Source organism: Capsicum annuum, chromosome 4 (genome assembly GCF_002878395.1).
Source record: "Capsicum annuum cultivar UCD-10X-F1 chromosome 4, UCD10Xv1.1, whole genome shotgun sequence".
NCBI lineage: Eukaryota > Viridiplantae > Streptophyta > Magnoliopsida > Solanales > Solanaceae > Capsicum > Capsicum annuum.
Genome location: NC_061114.1, coordinates 193,665,926 through 193,690,445, shown reverse-complemented (window position 1 = coordinate 193,690,445; position 24,520 = coordinate 193,665,926). Strand labels below are relative to the sequence as shown.

At 31.1% G+C, this 24,520-nt stretch overlaps 1 protein-coding gene across 3 annotated transcripts; it reads left to right on the top strand.

Moving 5' to 3' along the window:
• Positions 1-15,059: 15,059 nt before the first annotated feature.
• Positions 15,060-20,599, top strand: LOC107855066. 3 transcript variants are annotated; one of them, XM_016700051.2, is made up of 3 exons: positions 15,060-15,373; positions 17,548-18,192; positions 20,230-20,599. In XM_016700051.2, the coding sequence occupies exons 2-3, from the start codon at positions 17,633-17,635 to the stop codon at positions 20,297-20,299; spliced, it is 630 nt and encodes a 209-aa protein (XP_016555537.1). In that variant the 5' UTR covers positions 15,060-15,373; positions 17,548-17,632; the 3' UTR covers positions 20,300-20,599. The 3 variants fall into 3 exon arrangements, with proteins under 3 accessions (XP_016555537.1, XP_047266843.1, XP_016555538.1); XM_047410887.1 differs by having other exon boundaries at positions 17,538-18,192; XM_016700052.2 differs by having other exon boundaries at positions 15,134-15,403.
• Positions 20,600-24,520: the final 3,921 nt, after the last annotated feature.

Below are 24,520 nucleotides of genomic sequence, written 5' to 3'. Positions count from 1 at the left end.
AAATCATGGTCTTACCCATGAAGAGTTGCTTAAAAATAACAACATTAAACTTGCTTTTGTCCTGCTCACCAAAAATGGGTATGGCTTGACAAGGAGTTTCAAGTAATCATGGTAAAATAAGTATTTAGGATTCCTTAGTTTTTATAATTGATATTTTCTTCTGTTTTCCTTTTCATATAATTTAAGACTCCTTTTCTTTCCATATATTTTAAGACTTTTTTTTTACATACACAAGGGAAAAAAAAAAATCTACCATATAATCAATATTCAATATTATATTTATGATGGTATAATAGCAGAAGGAAATTAATGAAAAGACAATTTTTGTCTATTGTGAAGTTTTTTAATAAAGGACAAAAAGTTCAAATCGTTTTTATAAAGGTCTTCACACTTTTAATATATTATAGATATAGATTATAGATATATCGTATCTTAGAATTTAAAAAAAAAAAAAGAAAAGTATTGTTTGAAGCCTAAAATAGGCAGTATAGGCTCAAGTAGGGTATGGACTATTCTAAATGGAGATTTTGTATTAGTTAACCAGTTTCATTCATCAAAGTGCAGTTTTGGATATTAAAGTTATGTTTGTTTGTTTAATCCTTTTATATTACTTTACTATGATAAATAAACTTGACCCACTTTTGGGCTGCATGTAATGATTATACAAGCATGTCTTAGTGAACTAATAATAGTAAAGTATATTAAATCTTTTTATAATTGGAGTCCTTGGAGTACTGCAATCTGCAATTGAGGATATGTATTGTCTTTTTAGGACATTCAGTGAGACCATATTAGAATGGGCACAAATAACAAATAACAAATAACAAATAACAAACAACAAATAATAGACTTGCAAAAAAAAGAAAGTCAATTTTTAAAAAATATTATTGTTGTTGTGGTTGTTTGAATATTTACGCAAGTTTCCCTTCTTTAAATGATCGGTTTGATTTTGTTCCTATTTTTAAAAGTTGTGCAAATATAGTCATTGTAAAATTATCCTCTAGAATTAACAATGTTCTGTTCGGATCTTGTAATTGTTCATATATTGCTCAATCTTCCAAATGAAAGATCGAATTGTTATTTTGCGTTTTGTAATGACTTAAAAATTTTTAGATTATCATCTAACGTTTTTTTGTAAGATTTTTAATTTGCTCAAATAATATCTTTTAATTGTTGTCTAAAAGTTTCATTAACTGTCAGAGAAATTAAAAGATGAATATTTAGAAGAGAAAATTATCCCATATAGTATTATTAGATCTAAAATCGAAATAGCTATTTTAAAAATTAACGGATGAAAATTTCTATTTAAGAAAGAACTTTTAATCTGGCCCTATGGGTCTTTCGTCTAGACTAAGTAAAACAACAAATTAATAACGACTTTATAAAGGATTTTCACAATTTAAAACACACACACAAAAAAATAAAGGTGTTGGCCGTTTGCAAGTAAACTTTATAATACATGTGAAAACCAATTCTGGAGAGAAATGACAAGGGATATAGAGCTTATAAAAATAAAAATGAAATAAGTATTACTTTATACAAATTTTGAATACCTTTATATATTCTAGCAAGGAATAATATAATAGCCCGAAATAAAAGGGACTTTAATTAAAGATGAGTCAAGAAAAAAAAAGGTAAAAAAAGAGAAGCAAAGGCAGCCACAGACTACTAGAATAATTAATTAGGTTTACCACTTTAGTATACTAGAATAACTTATCAGACGATGCTACATTTGATTTTCTCATTTTTATAAGGTAAAAAAAGAAAAAGATTGATGTTGACTTTGACAAAGGCAAAACCACAAAAGAGGAGGCAAAAGATTTTGTTCCCATCATATATACAAATAGCTAAGGCAGGCTCCTACATTATAATCAGTAAAGGAAATGGAAGAATATGAAAATTTTATATGATATAATTAAAAAATGAGTCGATAAAAGTGATGATGAAGACATTTCGAAATTCTCAAACGTTATATTTCATCATGTCGACTTTATATATATTCTTAGATATTTAAATAAAATAGCTTATAATTTAACTAAATTTTCTATTTCTTTGACTCAAAAGATATCTAATAAGAAATCTTTAAATACATGATTTGAACTCTGTAGTTCGTCCATGTAGTAATACAAAGTAATTAGTTTCGATGAAAAAAAAATAGATGTAGAAACTTATGATTCAAAGTCAGAAACCCTATGATAATAAAGGGGTAATGAGTTTTAGCTTTATGTACTTTTATGATTTATATGGTTTTTTAACATCATCGTGCCAACAGAATCACAATAAAATTTAATTTTTTTGAGCTTTGAAATTTATTTTACATACATATTTAATAATTTTTTCCACTTTCTTGCTTGGGCTGGTTTGGGGTCTTCCTTCTCCAACCTTATCTTTTGCTTGTCGACTTGAATCTAGCCAATTATCGATTAAAGATCCTGCTGGTAAGTGTTTGTAGTGTTAATTCCTTTCGGAGAGATAACTATCGAGATTTTGGACTATCCGAATACATACTTCGTGAAATGGTTTATGCATGCTTGTTGCTAGGAGTAACAAGATCAAGTTGGTAATATAACGTTTAACGCTTCATTTTTATTTCTATGGTTGATGATCTGGATGCCTCAACTACATACATCACTACACTTTCATTTGACACATATCGTAATAATAAACAACTCATCTCACCGCGACTAAAATTGTATGAGGAGAAAGCCTCACATACAATTCTCTGAAAAATAGTTGTTGTTGATACCTTCTTCTCGATTACAAATACTACTAGTTTAATCGCACGTGTCTCGCACGTGTAACATTTGATTATTTAAAATTAAATTATTTTATCTATTGCAGAGATTTTTAATAAAGTGTAAAAATTCAAATCACTTTTCAAAAATCCTTCACACTTTAATATAATAATATAAATATAAATATATACACATATATGTTTTCCGATTTCAAGTGGTTAATGGATCATCACTTTTACGTTTGCGTACCTCTTTCCCTTGTTGCCACAGACTAAGAGAGATGTATCAATTTGAACCATATTTGTGTTATGGTTATTTTTATATATATTTAAAATATTTCCTTATTTTTAAAATCAAATCTTTACAAATTTATTGATTACATTCTATTACGTACTTAAAACATTTAAAAATTAGGAACTTCTTTATTTTTACTTATTCTAATAGTTTTATATTTATTTTTAGATTTTTCAAATCTTCTTAAAATCAAATTTAGTTGATTTAGAATTCTTAAACAAATTGAAAAAGCATCACTTGTCATTAATTTTGACTTTTAATAATAGTTGTTGATACCTTCTTCTCGATTATAAACACTGCTAGTTTAATCGCACGTGCCTCGCACGTATAATATTTGATTATTTAAAATTAAATTATTTTATCTATTGCGGAGATTTTTAATAAAGTGTAAAAATTCAAATCAATTTTCAAAAAATTTTCACACTTTAATATAATAATGTAAACATAAACATATACACATATATGTTTTCCAATTCCAAGTGGTTAATGGATCATCGTTTTTGCGTTTGCGTACCTCTTTTCCTTGTTGCCACAGGCTAAGAGAGATGTATCAATTTGATCCATATTTGTGTTACGGTTATTTTTTATATATATTTAAAATATTTTTTAATTTTTAAAATTAAATCTTTACAAATTTATTGATTACATTCTATTATGTACTTAAAACATTTAAAAATCAGGAACTTCTTAATTTTTTCTTATTCTAATAGTTTTATATTTATTTTTAGATTTTTCAAATCTTCTTAAAATCAAATTTAGTTGATTTAGAATTCTTAAACTAATAGAAAAAGTATCAGTTGTCATTAATTTTGACTTCTAATAAGGAAAAGTTTTACCATAAATATATTTAATTAATTTTCAACTCTTAAATTAGAAAAAAATGTAGAAATTTTGATGTCTTCTAATAAGAAAAAGAAAATTGTGAAAAAGACCATTTTGTCTAAAGCAAACACTTTTAATGAAGGGCAAAAAGTCCAATTCACTTTTATAGGGGTTTTCACACTGTTAATATATTATAAATATAAATTACAGATATAGATAGATTATAGATATAGATATAAATTATAGATATAGATTATAGATACATTTTTTCAATTAAAACTGCTAATAACTAATTTGTTCTTTTCTATAAATCAATATCAATAGTAAGTGAAATTTAATAACTTAAACTATAAAATTTAATATGTTATGTAGGGGTGTGCAAAAATCGAACCGATCGATAAACCGAACCGATAAAAATGTTATTGGTTTATTGTCATTGAGTTATTGGGTTAACCGTTTGTTAATAGTTTTATTAAAAAAATTATTGGGTTATTAGTTCGATTTGATTTTTTCTTATTGGGTTATCGGTTTAACCGATAACCTAATAAAACTATATATATATACATACATACATACATACATACATACATATATATATATATATATATATGTATATATATATGTATGTATGTATGTATGGCTTATTATATATTTCTCTTAATTTCTCTTTAATTTCTACCAATTAACAAACCTATTATGTTAATTATACAAACTCTTAATTTCTCCTAACAACATTTAGTTCAAACTTGAAGATTCTTGTAAATTAAAACACATTATGTAGGATTTTTTGTTGCAACTAAGATTTGATTTTTTTTTCATGTTAGTTACTACTATTTCTATTTTATGAGTATTTACTTATCGGTTAAACCGAACCGTTAAGGACTAAAAATCGATAAATTGAAAATCAATAAACTAAACCGATAATATATAAAATCGAACTGAACCGACCGATGCACACCCCTAATGTTATGTACATATGAATAATTAATTCCAAAAGAAATGGTTGATGATATCCACCTTCCCAACTCCACCCATAACATTAACCTTCTCTTGTCCTTGTCATTGAGATGACCTTCTACATATCCCAATCAGCAAGGCTAATGCTTCTCAACAGCCTTTGTCACATTGCCTTTCGCTATTTCAAAAGTTTGCTATTCTTTTTATGAATTAATGTATTATCAATCGATTCGATATTATATATTATTTTCTTAGACAAGATGCCAGGTTGCTCGACTACGGAGGCCATTTACGTTGTGAGGAGATTAGTGAAGAATTTTCGGTAGAGGAAGGACTTGCACATGGTGTTTATGGATCTTGAGAAGGCTTATGACAGAGTTCCCAGAAAGATTTTGTAGAGGTGCTTGGAGGTTAGAGGGGTGCCCGTGGCATACACTAGGGTGATTCAGGATATGTATGATGGCACAAAGACTCGTATAAAGACGGCAGGAGGTGATTCAGAGCACTTTCCAGTTTTGATAGGTTTGTATTAGGGATCGAATCTTAGCCCTTTTTTATTTGCCTTGGTGATAGATATGTTGACACGGCATATTCAAGGGGATGTGCCTTGGTGTATGTTCTTTGCTGATGATGTGGTATTGATTGACGATACTCGGGAGGAGTTAATGATAAGTTGGAGATTTGGAGACAAACCCTTGAGTCTAAAGAATTTCGGTTGAGCAGGACCAAGACGGAGTACTTGGGGTATAAGTTTAGTGATATATCGTAGGAGGCTGGACATAGTTGTAAAGCTAGACTCTCAGGCTATTCAGAGGAAGGAGAGTTTCAAGTATTTGGGGTTTATGATTCAGGGTAATGGCGAGATTGACGAGGATGTCACGCATCGTATTGGGGCAGGGTGGTTGAAATTAAGGCTTGCTTCAGGAGTTTTATGTGATAAGAAGGTGCCTCCGAAGCTTAAAGGTAAGTTCTACAGAATGGCAGTCCGATCGGCTATGTTGTATGGAGCGGAGTGTTGGCCAGTTAAGAACTCCCACATCCAGAAGTTGAAGATGGCGGAGATAAAGATATTGCGATGGATGTGTGGTCACACCAGAAAAGATAGGGTGAGGAATGAGATTATTCGGGAGAAGGTGGAGTGACTTCGGTGGAGGATAAGATGCTAGAAGTGTGGTTACGTTGGTTTGGGCACGTGATGAGGAGTGACTCTGATGCTCCAGTGCACAAGTATGAGTCACTAGCTATGGATGGTTTTAGACGGGGTACAGGTAGGCCGAAGAAATATTTGAGGGAGGTGATTAGGCATGACATAGAATAGTTACAGCTGACATAGTACATGATCCTTGATAGGAAGGTGTGAAGGATGACAATTAGGATAGAAGGTTAGGGGGTGGGAGCGTTTCTTTATTTGTGTTTGGAGTTTCTTATTCGTGGGTGTTGAGTGATATTTATGTTTTCTATTTGATAGTTTTTCAGTAGTATCTGGTGGCTGTTATATTACCTTATGGATACCGGTGTTAGTTTATTTTGCATAATTTACTCGTCTATACGCATTTATGTTTTGTGATTTGCTATATTATTATCGGTCCTAAGCCGGAGGTCTATCGAAAACAATCTCTCTACTTCTTCGACGGTAGTGGTATGGTCTGCGTACACTCTACCCTCCCCAGACCCCACTATGTGGGAATACATTGGGTATGTTGTTGTTGTATGCAAATATTAATGTTCTTGTAGTTCAAGTTTGAGATAATTGGTCAATCAACTAATGTGACTTATGAGGTACAATAATTATTAGGAAATAATTGGGTTAGGAATATAGCTATGAGTATTATATACGGTCTAACGAGAGGAATAATAAAGTGACAGACACAAAAGCTTCTATAAGTGTTCTTCGTCTGGGGAGTGACTGAGACAAATTTTTAACTTGTTCGTACATGGCTTTTTACTAGTATTAAAAGATAAAAGGAATAATAAACATGTTATAAAACAATAAAAAACAAGAAGAAGAGTAGAACGAATAGAGAGAGTGATTCTTATTTCTTCTCTTGAGAGATAATTTACAATGAAGGAAGTCCTTCTATTTATAAGGAAAATTTACTTCTAGTAAAAGACAGATACTTTAAATCCTGATAGATATCGACTAGATCTTGATAAATATCAACTAGATCTTGATAGATCTTATCTATATTATTGATAGACATTAACTATAACATAAATACATTCATAACACTCCCCCTTGAATGTCTAATTGATAGATAATGTGTCTCGTTAAAACCTTACTACAAAAAATTCAGTGAAAAAAGATCTAGTGAAGAAAAAAGAGTACACATCTCTAACAATATGCATATAGGTTGCCTTATTAAAAAACTCACAAGAAAAAACCGGTGAGACAAAACCTTCAAAGGAAAAAAGAGTACAACGCGTATTTGCTCCCCCCGATGAGAACATCAATGAAATTTTGCATCCCGATCTTGTGCACCATCTTCTTGAAAGTTGCAGTTGGAGGAGACTTGGTGAATAAATCAGTCACATTGTCACTGGAATGAATCCATTCTTTTGTAGCTCATGTATGTAGAAAATTTTTGATGAAGTGTGCTTCATTCTATCTCCTTTTATGAATCCTCCATTAAGATGTGCTATGCATGTTGCATTATCTATGTATAAAACTGTAGGTACATTGTCACATTTCAAACTATATTTTTCTCGAAAGATATGTATCATGGACCCCAACCATACACATTCTCGGCTAGCTTCATGAATAGTTATTATCTCAATATGGTTCGATGAAGTGGCTAGATAGACTGCCATGCATATCTCCAAGATATGACAGTATCCCAACATGTGAACACATTACATGTTTGAGACCGAGATTTTGTGGGTTAAATAAGTACCCAATATCAGCATGACCAATAAGATCGGGACTGCAATCTTGCTAACAAATTAATCGAAAAGGCTATATCAAGCCTTGTAGTATTTGCAAGATACATTAGTACATCAATTGTACTAAGATACGACACTTCATAACCAATTCAATTCGGTATATTTCTCATGTCAACAAATAATCTATTGCTTTGAAAACTCTCCAAGAGTTTCAACAATTTTCAAGCTATAAGCTTATACAATATAAGGATTATAAATAAGTTTCCCAGAAACTTTTATATGCTTCAAACATTTTGAATCCTTACAAAGTTTCATATAAATTTTATCAAGTGACAATATTCAGCACTTCACATGTGACATCGTCAAGTGTTTGGATTACAAATCAAATAAGTTTTATACTTACCAAGATGCATTCTTTCATGTCACTTGATAAATGTTTCTACTCATCATGCTTAAATAAACGTAGAATTCAGATCCTTGTAATCTTTCACAATATTGCGTTAATATTGTATCAAAGATATCATTGACAATTTCTTATTTTGTACCGGTTCGCAATGTGACATAACATTTTGAGATCTCATCACTTCATTATTTTCAGGTACTTGAACCTCTTATAAGGTTTCATGAAGTGTTATGTCATAGGCTCTTCAAGCGCACATTGCCTTCTTATTATGATTATTTGCTCCTTATTCGTTTTAAGGATTATTTCATTTAGAACCGATTGACCTACCATGCTTTACGTGTGCATAGACTTTGTCCTTTTGGGTAGGAGCACTTGCAGCTTAATATGAGATACTTTCGGTATTTGACTTGAATAATCCTTTGAATGAGGATCTGGTGATAATTCCTAACATATTTCATAGCTGCTTATAATCTCCCCCTAATGTTAGAAAAACTAACATACATCCTCTACTTCTTTGAGGAATCCATCTTTGTGCATTAAGATATATTCATTAATCGTATACCACACATCAAAAAAATTTAGATGGAATATTTGGTTCATGACCTTGAACCAACTGAAAGGGAAAAAATAATCATAATCTATTGGTCTAATGCATACAAGTGCTATTGTATGCAACATATAATATTTCAGACCAACACATGAAGCTTTGTCCTCATTAGCAATGGTTTAACTATTTATCGATGACATTCAATATCAAACCATCATCATCAAGATGAATTATCTTGATTATATAATCTGCAAGTTATGTTCTTAACTCAATTTTACTGAGCAAACAACTTTATGAATGTCAAACTACAGGTTGACAATGAATGTACATGTGATCATCTTATTGATGCATCTTTTCAACATATCACATGATAGGTGAACGGGCCCTTATTCACCTTTTATAATTTTCAGATTTTGAGGGATCCAATCCCAAAATTAGTTGGTCCAATCAACTTATCATGAGAATAAGAACATTAAAAGTAATGAAGAATTTTCAAATTCTTCAATATATGTTCAATACTCAGTATGCACATCATTGGGATGTTGCAATCGTTCATGTCAATTTATGAACTTTTGTTCTAGCAAACTCCAAGTTTACCATGACATGTATCTATTACTTTAGTAAATTTCAGATTTACTATTACATGAATAAATTTCAGATTTACTACTTTAGAAGTAGATTTCAAAATAACTCTTCTCAATTATTTTGCCTCTTTCGAGGGTGGGTTGTGATTTCCTTACAACCACGAACACATTCGAATTTAGATTGTGATTTCCTTACAACCACGAACACATTCGAATTTATATACAGCTACATTTACCCCCAGGGTCTGGATCTGTATTTATAATAATCAAAATTCTCATTCCCGAAGAATAGAATATAATCGTGCCTTAAGCATATCAAATTATGATAACTTAGAAACTCTTTCAAGATATTGCTACTTCAGGAGCAAATTGAGGCATACATATGATGTAGAGAATTTTTCTCTAGCATATCTTATGATCATAATATGCATGTAAAAATATCATCACCTTTGATGATCATTATCATATTATCCCTCCACGCGTATATTCGTGCATTCAATCGCTTGTATTCTTTCAGACATATTATGCACTGCTACCACATTCACTTAAAAAGAAATGAAGCATATTTAATGAGACAAATTTCATGTCTTTCACCAAAAACATATTGGTTTACCTTAGCTATCATTATATCATCAATATGATGCATTGAGATTCAAACTCGATGTCTTATTCATATAAAAGCGTCTTAGGCATAAATCGATGGGACTTGAACCCAACATCTTATCATCATAATGTTAACTCAAAGTCTTATTCATATTCATATGAAGGCTTCTTAGGCCAAAAATCGATTGGGTTTGAACCCAACATCTGATTTTCATGATGGATACATTCATATCATGCTTTTGAGAGGATGACTATGGTCAAATCTTTCTTTTAGGCTATTCCACAAAATAAGTGGATTTTTAGTAGTAAGGTATTCAATTTTCAGAATTTTGTCAAGATGATAACGCAAGAAAATCATAGCCTTAACACAATTATTAGATGTTGTATTTTCTTTCTTTATGGTGTCTCCAAGACCTATAGCATCTAATTGTATTTCAACATTCAATACCTATGAAAGGTAGTTTTTGCTCGAGCAACGAACTTAGATTTTGTAAGATTATTAGCAATATGAAAAGAAAGAAAATAGTACCTTAGCCTTCAAGTTTGAGATGACATAGTCTCGTGCTGATAACGTGTTATAGAATATAAAGTAAGAACAAGAAAATATAAAGCAAGATAAAAAACAAATAGAGAGAATAGAGAGTAATTCTTATTTCTCATTCTTAAGGATAATTTACAATGAAGGAAACCTTTCTATTTATAGGGGAAATTTACTCCTAGTAAAAGACAGATACTTCAAATCTTGATAGATATCTACTTTAAATCTTGATAGATATCAACTAGATCTTGATAGATCTTATCTATATTATTAATAGACATTCATAACAAAACAAAAGTATAAATAACTTTTTTAAGGTAATTATTTTAAAGAAACTTAGAAGTTGCATATATATAAACACAACTTGCATAGTTTGTTTTAGTTATATGTTCATACTATAAAATGACATACATTTAGTATATTTCAAGTCGTTGGTTGGAGATATTATTGTCAATGTAGATTATATTAATGAGTTAAAATTATTTTCCTTCCAACTTTCATTTAAACAATTTCGATCAACCATTGATATGAGTACAAGGTACTTCTTTGTCATCGTCCTTTCCTTTAATAATTAAAACACCGCTGACATACTTGATCTCATCATCAAATATAATATGGTTGTTGATTACTTTCTATTTTTCTTGTTTTTCACCCACAAATTTCTCTATAATTTTCGTTGGAGTCATGATAGCGATGTCAACTTAACTATCAATTTTACTAAAGAATATTGGATATTTATTTAAGTACATCTTCGATCTTGATCAGCATCTTGTTATCAAATGCACACGTAAATATATGATCATACAAGTAACTTGACTTTATTTAATTTCTATTTGCATTCTTGAATTTCTACCTTCAAAGTTCAATCGAAATTGTAGATGATATTTAAAAAGAATTACACTTGAAATTAAATAAAAAAAATAACTCCACACAAGCAGGTATAAAAACAAAAATTCATCCAACAAAGTAAACTAATAGTTCAAAGAAAGAAAAGATAAAAACTTAATGAACTTTAACCTCCACAATGGTTTGTAGCTCTCCCTGGATCAAAAGTAATCCAAAAAGCATATTTAAAATGTATTTATAGGGAACAAAATTAAAGGCCTGGACTTGCTATTACTAAATTATGAGCGAATTGGGAAATTTGATTGGGCGTGCCACGGTCGGTGGCGCAACAGTCTTGCTCAACGTGATACCTTTGGTGGAATGACCAGTGGCCTACCGAACATGCTGAACTTCCTCAGTGTATTATTTCCAATGTGCCACCAACGTAATTTTAGGGTGTGTTTGGTATGATCGGAAAATATTTTCTTGGAAAATGTTTTTCTGGAAAAGAAGTTGGTTTTTTACTTATTTTCTCATGTTTGGTTGGTGATTGGAAAATATTTTTCAAAAAATATTTTATGGTGTTTGGTTGGTGAGTAGAGACTATTTTTTAGAAAAATATTTTCTAGTGTTTGATTGGTGAATGAAAAAATATTTTTTTAGAAAATACTACTAACTGTTAACTAATATATCAGTGCCTCTAGCAACTCAACAATTTGTAAGAACTAATTTAAGCATAACAAATAATATCAATATCAAATACTAAAATATTACAATCACTAAATTTAAGTAACTATTAATTAGCAAATATAGAAGACACTATTCAATATTTTGTCAGGACAATCTCAAGATACTACAATCAATAGAAATATAACGGAACGACTATTCAACCTCGTGAAACAAGTTACATCGATGACAAAATGAAATATGCAATTAGCAAAAGTAACATAGGTAAGTCTTCCTTTATGCATATGAAAATAACAATACATTCAACGAACATTGGAAATGAAAAAAATTCGGGTTTCACTATTTTTTATTTCAAACAGTGAAAAATTGAAGCAAAACACAGTGAAAAATATTTCTGAGCAATGTAAAATTTTGAGAAATATGAATTTTTTGAGTCATGTGAATATGAGTGTTGTTGGGGTGGGGAAGAGGGGTGACGGTGGGATCATGAGTCACATTTGTTATTTTCCCTCAAATTGAGGAAAATGAGTTGTTGTGGAAAATGTTTTCCAAACATTTTATTGCAACCAAACAAGGGAAAATAGGAAAACATTTTCCATCATACCAAACACACCCTTAATCTACAACATAATTCGGAACTTCTTCAAAATATAACTAAATGACGAATATAATCCCATAGTTATGCATGATCGCTATATAGATTCATTTTTGGTGGTTTTCTTACCCGTTTAGCTTCAAATAGCTTAGTTTGAAATTCAGTTATTATTAAAATACACCTACACATGCACGATTACTAAAATAAATTCTTCAAAAGACTATAATATAAAAATACTAAAATATAAGACACGTTACAAGTAAATATATGATATATTTATTGAGATCGAATATGAGTATTCAAGGCAGTACAAACAAAATATCAGACTAGTCAAATTCGTCAACTTGCATTAACAAATTAACTTCATTTTTTTTATGATACATTTTGTGAACACCAATTGTTTTAATGCTATGCCACACTTGATGATCAAAACAAGAACAAGTTCAGTCTCTGTCTCAATTGGGAGTTAGTTAGGTCAATGTGAAAATTAATTCCCTCATTAATGAGAGTTGGCACTCCCTATTTGACGTATTCCTTCCCTAAATTGGTAAAGAGGGTGAGCTTCGTTTATATTTTTTAATTTTCTCATGTTTGATTAATTTTTTATTTTTAAAAAGAAAATTCTACATAACAAATTTCTTAAGATAAGAAAAATGACTTTCGAAATCTGAAAAATAAGTTACACAAGTAACATTCTATTTCATCTTCAGTTTTCATGGTCAAACGCCTACTATTTGTATCCTCCATACCCTTCAACACACCTCAGCTCTATACCCACTCCCCGTGAGGCCGTAACCCCTATCTCCACCACCCTACACTTCTATTCCATCTCCACCTTCCATTACAGTACTTATCAAGATTATATATAAATATTCTTAATTATGTGCAGTACATAAAAAAAAAAAGAAGTAAAAATGTCACATGTTTTCCTAAATTATTTTCCATAAATATATCTCCTTCGTATCGAATACACCCATAATCCTTGTATAATTGCTAATAGTGCTATGTAAATAAGGGCGAAGCCTGTCCTTTGGTAGGGGTTCATCCGAGTCCTCTTCGACGGGAAAATATATCATTTATATATGATTAAAGTTACTTTTATGTATCTATAGTAGATGCTGAATCCCCTTCAACTAAGTTTTCTTCAAATATTGAACCCCATAATTGAAATAGTGGCTTCGCCTATGTATATAAATCAGATGACCCCTATATGCGGAGGCTAGCAACTAATAACATCAAGAACTAAGAGCCACAAACCTAGTTTATATATACAAGTTCTTCACCCACAATTCTTTGGAGATCAATATGACATATCTATGTATTGAAATAAAATATTAGAACAAGCTACACATCAAGTTGTGTAACACTAGCACCTATTTGGCTGGGAGATTTTTCTCCTTTTTGGTGGGCTTATTGAGTCAAAAATGATTTAGACGAACTAGTAAATTTAATTATTAACCACAATAATAACAATCCAATGTGGCAAACCAAAAAGAAAGAAATAACAATCCAGTAATTTTATAAGTGGCCTCTCCAAATGGTGGGATATAAAAATAATTTTGGATGATCCTCAAGTGAATTTAGTTATCAAATAAATAATTATTAAATAATTTATGATATATAATATAAAGTAAAATTATCTCACAATAAAAGCGAAAAGAGTTTGAAGACTTCTCAAATTAAAAGTCTTGTTGAGATTTAAACGAAATATGTATTCATATAGACATGATTGTTCATAAAATAAGATAACTATTCAGAATAGTCACTCATTTTGCTAACTCTATAAATCAGATATTTCTTCTTGGAATGTCTAATTTTTATTTTTATTTTTATTACAAATAGGAGCTTTATTGTATTTTAAAGAGAATTGCCTATATTTTTTCAATCAATATAGAAATAATATCTGTTTAAGAAAATTAATTCTTATGCGATTCAAAGTCATTTCTTCTTCAAGTATAATTTTTTATTTTTCTAACCGAAATAATCAAAGTTATTTTATATAGTGATGAGTAAGAAAGAAACAGTTGAAGAAAAGCTTTGCTTCTTTTGTTACTCTTCATCCACTCGCTTTCTTAAAGCTAAAAATGAAAAAGAAGGTAAGTAGACATAAATCCACGATATTATAAGTTTTAATTTTATATTAAAATAAATAATAATTGAGCAGGTAATTTTTCAAATGACAAATTTCTAATTTGATTTTGTTTTTCTTGATCAAGCTTTTTGTATGTGCTTGTCTAGTACTACTATCACACTGGAGTGAAATTTATGTTATAAAGTTGCACCAAATCCGAATTTATTTTTGTGCGAATCCGAAAAACAACAACAGCTGATTTCTTTGTCAATAAAAGAAATTAAATAACCAATATGGATTGTGGTACAACGGATGAGACTGCTCTACCCTTAATAAGAGGTTGAGGGTTCGACCTTGGGCATGGAAAAAAACTCTATTGGAAGCGCTTTTCCAAATGGGGCTCTACGAGGTACGAATTTAAATTAATCAAACTTCAATGTGGGTATCGAATACAGAACGAAAACCCTCCAAAAAAAAAATTAAATAAATAGATGGCAATCATCGCTATCATGCGCCACAGAGTCACTATCCCAATCTCCATTTTTTTTTCACTTTCTTATTTACCACTGATTTATTCACTTAAAAATAGTACTAGTAGCATCAATTTTATTTTAGTAATATATGTAGTCTACAATTTTCCAGTACTATTTACTAATCTTCACTACAAGTTTATATATATCCGCATAAAAGCTTTTTCTTCCTCTTTCACCTCTTCATTTCCTCGCCGATTTTTTCCTGTTCTTTCCGTAGTGTATTTATTTTCGGTAATTGATTGCCGTTGCATTCACCGGTTCGGTGAAGCTTTCGTTATCTAGAATTCGCTCTCAGATCTGTGAGTATTTCTACCTTTTTCTGTGCTGAGGTGCGCTTTTTTATATACGGTTCTCGATTTCATTTTGTTGATTTATTAGTGTCAATGTTGAGTTTGCTTTGCTTCGTGGTGATTTCTACGTTTTCCGATGCTGCGGTGCCATTTTTGTGTTCAGTTTTAGATTCTGTATAGTTGATTTCTTAGTGTTAATGTTTAATTTGCGTTGCTTTGTCGTGATTTCGAAGTTTTTTAAGCGGCGGTGCGATTTTTTGTGTTCGGCTTTCGATTTGGTTTAGTTGATTTCTTAGTGTTAATGTTGAATTTGCTTTGCTATTTTGTTGATTTCGGAGTTTTTTCTATGTTACCATGCGATTTTTGTGTTCCGCTTTCGATTTGGTTTAGTTGATGTCTTAATATTAATGTTGTATTTACTCTGCTTTTTGTTGATTTCGGAGTTTTTAGATCTTTGATTATGTGACTGAGAGGTTTATAGTGCTAGTTTTATTGTTATTTTTTTTTCGTTTGTAGATTTGTTTTGCATTGAAGATAATTATTAAAGCGCGTCTGTTTTTTTTTTTTTTTTCCATAAGCACAAAATAGGTAGTTTAGTTTTGTTCTTTTGTTAGTCCTTTCATTATTATTATTTTTTAAAATTTTGATTTTTTTCAGTGTGTGTTCTGTTGTTGATCTATAGTGTCAATGCAATGTTGACTTTAGACTCCACCTAGTTTGACTTTGATTTGACATATGTTGTTGCATATGGTTGAAGAATTGTTAATTAATTAACTTGATTGCAAATAGTTTACTATAATCCTTTTGACATTTATCTAAGTGCTTGTTTGGATTGACCTATTTTAAGTGCTTTTAGTCAGTTTTGTAGCGTTTGTGTAGAATAAACAAGTGCTTTAAGCTCTTCTTTTTAAGCCAAAAAGACAAAAATAAGCTGTTAGAATTCCTCATTTACGGTATAAGACAAAAGCTATAAGCCCATCCAAAGAGGCTCCTAGAATTCTGCTTTTTGTTTAGATTTGTTTTGCATTGAAGATTTTTGTTAAAGAACGACCAGTTGATCTTTTATCACCGTATTGTTTTCTTTTCATTTTGAAGCACAAAATAGGTAGTTTGGTAAGAGTTTAGTTTTGAGTTTTGTTAATCCTTTTATTTGTTTTTGAAGCACAAAATAGTTTTGTGTTTTTAGTTTGTGTCTATGCACTGTTGACTTTAGAATCCACTTAGTTTGACTTCGATTTGACATGTGGTGTTGTAGCATATGTTGAAGAATTGTAAATTAATTAACTTGATAGAAAATTTTTAACTGTAATTCTTTCGACAGTTATCTAAATATTCTGCATTCTTACTGCATGGAGTAGGGTCTGGAATAATTATTTTTAGGCAACTAGTGAAAGAAGAAAAAAAGTAGTGCAGCCAGGGGCACTCATTCTAGTCTCTAGAGCCTTTTGTGTATTTGTGCATATAATTTTTCTTAGGCGATTTGGCAGAGAAAAAGAATCACTGCGGTATTTTTTTTATATGACTGGATTTGACTGAGTAGTGGTATGGACCGCGTACATCTTACCCCCCAGACCCCCCATTATGTGGGAATACACTGGGTTTGTTGTTGTTGACTGGATTTGACTGAGTAGGGAGCTTAAGAAGTTAATTTGACTTATGTATTGTATTAGTGAATCTGGTAGAAATATTAGAGTAATGGTTACAAAAAGATATTACTTTAAATTGTAAAATAGTTAAATGCATATGAAATCTTGTCCCCAGGACTTGGTTCAAGTATTAAAGGTTGAGGGATGAGTTAGTTTGCAGTTTCAAGCTCTATGTCATGTGGACTAGCTCTGGTATTCAAGTGGAGAAGGATAGAAGGGTGGGCCCTTTATCCCGTGTTTCAAAGTCTGTGGTTTGTCCTAAGGGTTGGCCGCGGATGGATTTGTTGGTCAATGAAAAAAAGAATTGTTGATGGATGTGGAAGCTGTATAGATGAAAATTGGAATATTGTCAAACGTTTTGAGACATTGCAAAAATGTAACTGGTTTCAAATTAATTGAAAAGTGATGGTACTAGATTCCAGTTACGTGTTACAGAAATGAGTTTTTTATAAAATAATTGTGTTCTTCTTGTCCCTTTTTTTTTTCTCTGTTTGTAATATTTCACATGCTGACCGTCTGACAAGCAGTTATGGGCAGTGTGAGGCAGGTGCTTGCAGTTCCCCTAAAGGTTGAAGTAGCTCTAGACAAAAGCATTTGCATGTTGACCAGATGAGCAGAACTGATGTTATTTGCAGTAGAAGGAGGGGGTTTCTTCTCGTCTTCAGCTTCTGGATATAGTAAGGGCCTGACCCTTCTACTCTTGGGTCAGAAGAACGAAGAGAAGCCCATGAGAGTTGCACCGTGGAACCATTACCAGTTGGTGGACCAAGAAACTGATTCTGATCTCCAGCTGGCTTCCGGGAAGAACAGGCTTGTCCGCGGGTGCGGCTCCTTTGTATGCTTTGGTCGCGCTGGCGCTGGACTTGAGAGCCCATCTCCCCTTAAAGTCGGTCCTACCCAACAGCCTGAAGTCTTGCCCAGCTGTCCTGCTTCAGACAAGGGCAACGATCAGCAGCAGAGTGTTAATATTGTTGAAGACAGTTATATTTCACCAAAGGTTGCTCTTAAGAGTAGCTTAAAAAAACCAGTGATTAGTGTTCCCATTTCTGGTGGCAATGGCATTGAACGTGACACAATTTCTGAAAAGGTTGATGATGCTTCCAGCCCTAAGGAGAAAAAGAAAGTGCAGTGGACGGACACATCTGGAGGAGAGCTTTTTGAGATAAGGGAATTTGAGCCTAGGTATGAGCTCCATTTATTCATCTTCAATCTGATGTTTGTTTCTTGCTGATTCGTATTCTAGACATTGTAAACTGTTTAACCAAGTACTATGACATTCCAACCTTAAATGGATTTTAGTGATTTTAGTTCCATATATATTGTCGTGTCTGTTAAAAAAATTGGACTATTCATGTCAGATGTGATTTAGATATATCCTGAAACAAATTGCGCCCCTGAAATATTCTTGAAATGTCTTGATTAAGGCTTTCATCCTTAATTCCGTGGTTATTCAACTTAACGTTGTGTGCTTTGAGCGATAGGCATGTTATTTGATGATGGAATCAGAGGTTTTTGGTTCTTGTGTCTAACGTCTTCAACAGGTGGCGACATGTCTTTCTATTATTCTTGCATTTGATAAGACTGTTGCAGGTCCTTTCATTTGTAGCTTTGTGTAGTATAATATCCCATGCTGCTGCCAACTGCTATAATTTTCAAGAACTCTTCTTCTTGTCCTTTCCGTTATCTACTTCCATGTGTAAAATATCTGGTATGCTAGATTTTATGTGGATATGCAGAGTAGATGCCCTTAAATATCTAGATGCCATATGTACAATTTTAGCAACTCGAAATTGTCTTTCTGCAATTTCCATGTGCCTTGCCCGTCGTGATTGTTGCATCTTTCTCGCTAATATCCTAAAAATCTCAGGTGTGTATAATCTGAAAGGCAATGTTTCCCTAGGATGTAACATATCAATGCCTAGGATAGCACACAAATCATTTTTTTTGGCAAGACATTTTTTATAAGTATTTTTATTTTGTAATATATTACTAGTTAGGAGCTCCTCATTTGAGAATGAGGTTTTGTTGATTGATTGAGTTATGAAGCTGCCCTGTAGTCATCTAAGATCTTACAAGTGCAATAAACTTTCTGGAGAAGGGAACAGATTTCGCAATAATATCCACTTGGTTTCTTTTAATTCCGTAGATGCTCAATTTCCTTCCAAAGCAAGTGATGGAATAGAGGAGATTTTGGCTAGAGAAATAAAATATCGTATCCAGTTGTCAACTATGAAAAAAGGCCCGAGATTAAGGGCGATACTGGAAGAAGTAAGCATGTAGTTTTCATTAGGAACAGTAAAAAGTTGGGATTCATTCAACTGAATGTGAGGTGGTTAGAAAAGGAGTTTCTAGCTGGATTTCTTCATGTGGAAGCATAAGATCCAAGTTGTTCATTTGTACTATATATTATAGTATCTCCAGACTCCCTAGTGTGTCTGGGTTTAACAGAGGTTTTATGTATTTTATATCTTCGTTGATTTTGGCTGAAGACTATTTTTCCTCCTTATATTCACAAATCACAATTGTGGTTTAACTATCTGGTGTTTTTGTTGTAATTAAGAGCTGTGATACTCCCAAATATGTAGCGTAAAACCGTTCCGACCAACGGGCTTGGCTCTTGGTGTTTTAGTTACATGTCTAAAGTCGGAAGTGTTTTGTTAATTGCCTGAACATATTAGGGGCAGCATATGGTATAATTAGTTTACTAAAATATTTCGTGAATTAGAATATTGTTTGATTCTCCTCTTGCATCTTCAAGCGCTTTAGGATGTGTGAATTGATTCCAATTTTTTTTTCTTTTGATTAATAGAATTGCTTGCAAATTTTCGAGGCAAGGTAAAAGCTATAGAGAATATTAGCTTATAAATTTTCAAGGTAAGGAAAGGCCAAAGAGAATATTAGTTTATAAATATGGGGATCAACTGAATTTGCTTATATTCCATGATTTCATATGTACCTACAATATCAAAAAGTCCGAGGCTTGTCATTTCATAACAAAAACTTCCTATGGGTTAAAGCATGCATGTGTAATTTTCTCTGAAATATTGTGTTATATGTCGATGCCTTGTCTGGTGAAGAGTCGCTTTCCTATATTCTGGTTGCCAGCTTCTTTAGTTTTGCATTTCACTTTACATCAGTCAGTGACCCTTTATACTGGTTCTTTCATTGTACCAAGCATGCAAGTCTTTTGTGCTTACTTTCATGTACTTGTGATTGCAGTGACGAGGGTGAATCGGATGATGAGTTTGAGAATGGGAATGAAAGAACTTGTTCTTGCAAGATAATGTAATTTAGCTCCTTTATAGAAGGTTTTGTGGGCTGATTTTCATGTAGGAAGGCGACAATTGAGGTACTGGAGATATTTTGAAGTGGGAAGTTGGTTTTGTGACATGCCTTGCTCAACTATCATTTGACGCTATTGCAATTTGAGGCTGTATTAGGTAGTGTCGTCACGTTGATCATGGGCTTTTCTGGTTTTGTCTGTCTAATCTATTGTCTATATTCAATTTCTTGGATGACATTTTAATTTCTCTGGGTTCTGCTTGTCCATTGTTTTCATAATTACATATTTTATCTTTATTTTTTTTAATCTTCTTTTTTAAATTATTTCTGCTGTTCTTTTACCCCAGACAGGATGAATCAAAATGTGGACATGAACTTGTAGGGGGCTTGTGCATCTTCATATGGTGCTATAGATGTTTTTGGTAAATGTTTTAAGCACTGAAGCTCGCCAGAACTTGTATATTCTATGTATATCAGTTATAAAAGCAGGCCCAATCTTAGCGGCAATGACATACATTATCTGATAGTGGCTGAGACATAATTTTTTGTTTTTATCAATGGTGTTCATCATCTATAAAAAAATTGTCGTCTTGAATTGAAGTGGTGATATAAATGCTAAAGTAATCTACTAACTGAAATATTGAATGCTGACTCGTGACTTAAATTGGTCGAAGTTCTACTCGACGTTGTACTAAGAATTAAAATAATAAGGATATTTTAAAAAATACACGGTAAGAAAAGTAATTATATTTATATGGCCCATGAAAAATAATTACCCGCATAACTCTTTTTTAAACAATATACAACATTAAAAAATCAACTAGTTTTTTCTATCTTCATGATACGACTATTGATAATTGCCATTAGATTGAGGAGGCTGACAGGAGTCAGAGAAGCGAATTTATTTCCCTTTCATTTACTTTTAGGATGCCCAGTATTCTATGGAAGGAAGAACAAGACTCATTTTGAGGAATTAGTGCTGGCAAAGAGAATTCTGTCTTGGCAAAGCAGATTCCTCTCTTTTGGGGTAAGTTTATGGGAGCAAAATTAAAGTATAAATAACAAGTCATCCTTATATTCTATACTGCAAGCCTTATATTCTGTATTGCAAGTCATAACAAGACTTTCAAAATTGTAACTTATAGCAAGTTTTAAACAAACAAACAAACAAAAAATTAATATATCAAAAAAAAAAGAAATAATTGAAAAAAACAGGGGAAAAACGTGATTTTATATTTTTGGTAAAAAAAAAAATATAGCCTTAAAAAAGGCTGTCAGTTACTAAAAAGATCTCAATCATCCCAATGTCGCTCAAATGGTTTTAAGGCGATTTTATTCTTCTCCAAAAATATTCTTCTTCTTCAACAATAATCATCTTCTTAATTCTGCAACAAATCAACAACATATACTCATTGAAATATCAAATCTCTCTATTAAGGATGATTTTTAAGGTCGTGAATTGAATTAAAATACTAATAAAAGTATTTTAATTAAAATTGTTATGTAAAAAAAATTGAAAACAACATATTGATTGTGGTCATCATGGAGGGTGATAATTTACATTTAATCATGATACAACATGAAGGAAAATAAGATATAACAAGTATTTTTCTTCTTTTAAAGGAAAATGTAATGTTATGTATTTTTTTTATGAAAACTTGATAGAAGTTCAAACAACTGTTCTGGTGATTGATGAAAGCGTAAAATCATTTTTTATATATTTTTTTAAAAAGAAAAAGGGCATGATTTCCATCCTAAACTATACGCGAAAAGTCGATGATACACTTAAACTATTAAGGTGACCTATTACACACCTATACTATATAAAAGTAAATTTATTTACTCTCCACGACACTCATGTTCAGGCGCATTTCTTACACTCAATATAAGCGCGTCCAGCCTTTTAAAACTCAAAAATAAATGGGCCAAAACATTAAAAAAATTTAATAAATTGAAGACCCAATGGATATATTTGCCAAAAAGCTCCATTTAAGTCAATTTGGGGTTCCCAAATCAAGAACCCCAACCCAAATTGGTCATGCAAAATTGAAATTCAAACTCATTTGTTTGAATAATTGGTAACCAAATCTTTTTAATCGTTTGATTTATTATTATATCATGAGAAATATAATTCTTTTCTCTTAATTTTTTTTAAATTTCGAGAATTGTTTCTTCCCTTAACTGTAGCTTCAAATTTGTATCAATTCCCTACCTTGAAATCAAGTGAACTCAACCGAACTCAACTCGTAATAATTTAACTCAACTTGAAATGAAAAGAGAGATGATTTTTGAGAAATTGAAAGTGAAAAACATAAAAAATTAGTTCTTCATCTCTTCTATCAGGTTCAAATTTGCAAGAAAAATGAGAAATGGATTCGTCGATCTTAAAGGGTCTTCAAAATGGGTTTGTCGATATATATTCTACCTGAATGATCGAATAAGGTGTAATAATTCAGGTTAGGTCTAATATTTTAGTTGGATCGGGTTATTTAACATATATTATGAATTTGAGCCTAGTTAGGATTAAATTTAATAGAAAATATTGAATTAAATACGTGGCATCACCACAGGGCGAGTGTACTCCACTCCACTCATTAAACTTGGGCATGGTGTCGCGGAGAGTAAATAAATTCACTTTTATATATATAGTATAGGTGTGTAATAAGTCACCTCAATAGTTTAAGTGTATCATCGACTTTTTGTGTATGATTTAGGGTGGAAATCATGACTTTTTTCTTTTAAAAAATATAGTTATTTTAATGAAAACGTAAAAACATTATCGTTTATCTGGTGGTTCAAATAACTATTAACATTAATATTAAAATGTATAATAAACATTATTTTTAATTTTTGAAGAATGGAGATTAAGAATTTCATAATTTGTTATATTATGAAATACTATAAATCAACGATTCTTGTGGGAATATACTGGGTTTTTTGTTGTTGTTATAAATCAATGATTCTGTATAACTTTTGACAGGTAGACCTAAAAATTTTGGTGTTGAAGGAATTATGTATGATTCAAAAATTTAATGAATTGGTAAATGCAATAGCAACTCAATTGAAGATAGACACTACTGCAATTTAATTTGAGATTAGGCACATAATTAGCAAGCGATGCCCGTCAATGATCATACACAATGATACAAGAGTAATGGTATATCTGGATCAAAAAAAGAATATTGCAGATTTCTTTATTAAATTTTCACTGACACGACATTGAGGGATATGACTATAGATGTAATAATGTGGTGTCAAATTCATTGTTGATGAAAACAATTTACATTTAATCAAAGGAACTCGGGATATAGAAAATCTATATTTAAAGAATTGCTTTGGTGCCCAAAGCAATAATCATTAGAATATAGATTACTACCAATCTAGACATTAAACATGATGTAATTAGTTATTATTATTTATCTATATACACTTTAATTGTATTGTATGAAAGAGGTATATAACTTAGTATTGTATGAAAAAGGTATATAAATTGATGTCTCATATGATTTGATTAGTTATTTCGTATTGCATAACAAGAGTATATAAAATGGTATATAAATTGATGTCTCATATGATGTGATTAGTTTTTTTTGTATTATATGAAAAGAATATAGGAGTATGAAAAAGTTATATAAACTAATATCCTAAATGATGTGATTAGTTGTTTCGTATCATATAAAAAGAGTATACGAAAAATCTATATAAATTGTATTCCATATGATATGATTAATTATTTTGTATTGTACGAAGAAAGTATATAGATTGGCATAAGAAATTGTAGCAAGTATATAAACTGGTATAAAATTGTAGTAGTGCATGAATTCAAAATGTAATATGCTATTTTAAGTGTTGGATAAAATATTTTCTTTTTCAAATATTGATTTTGTATTGAGGAAACTACATATTGCAAGTAATTTTTTAACATAACAATACATTGCCTAGACACTGATACACCAATTTCAGGAATAACAAAAAAAATAACTTATTTGCAATATTTGATAACACATAAAACTTAAAACCACATGTAATTTATGTATACATATACCTGTACACTCATTTCATGATTTTTTCGATACAAATTCGGATAAAAAAATTCACAAATAAAAATTACTCTACACAAAATCTGATTGATATTCACTTGAATATATATTCTTGTAGAAGGATGGAGTAAAAAGAGGAGAAAATAAACACGATAATTAAGATACATATAGGATAATTTTCACTAACT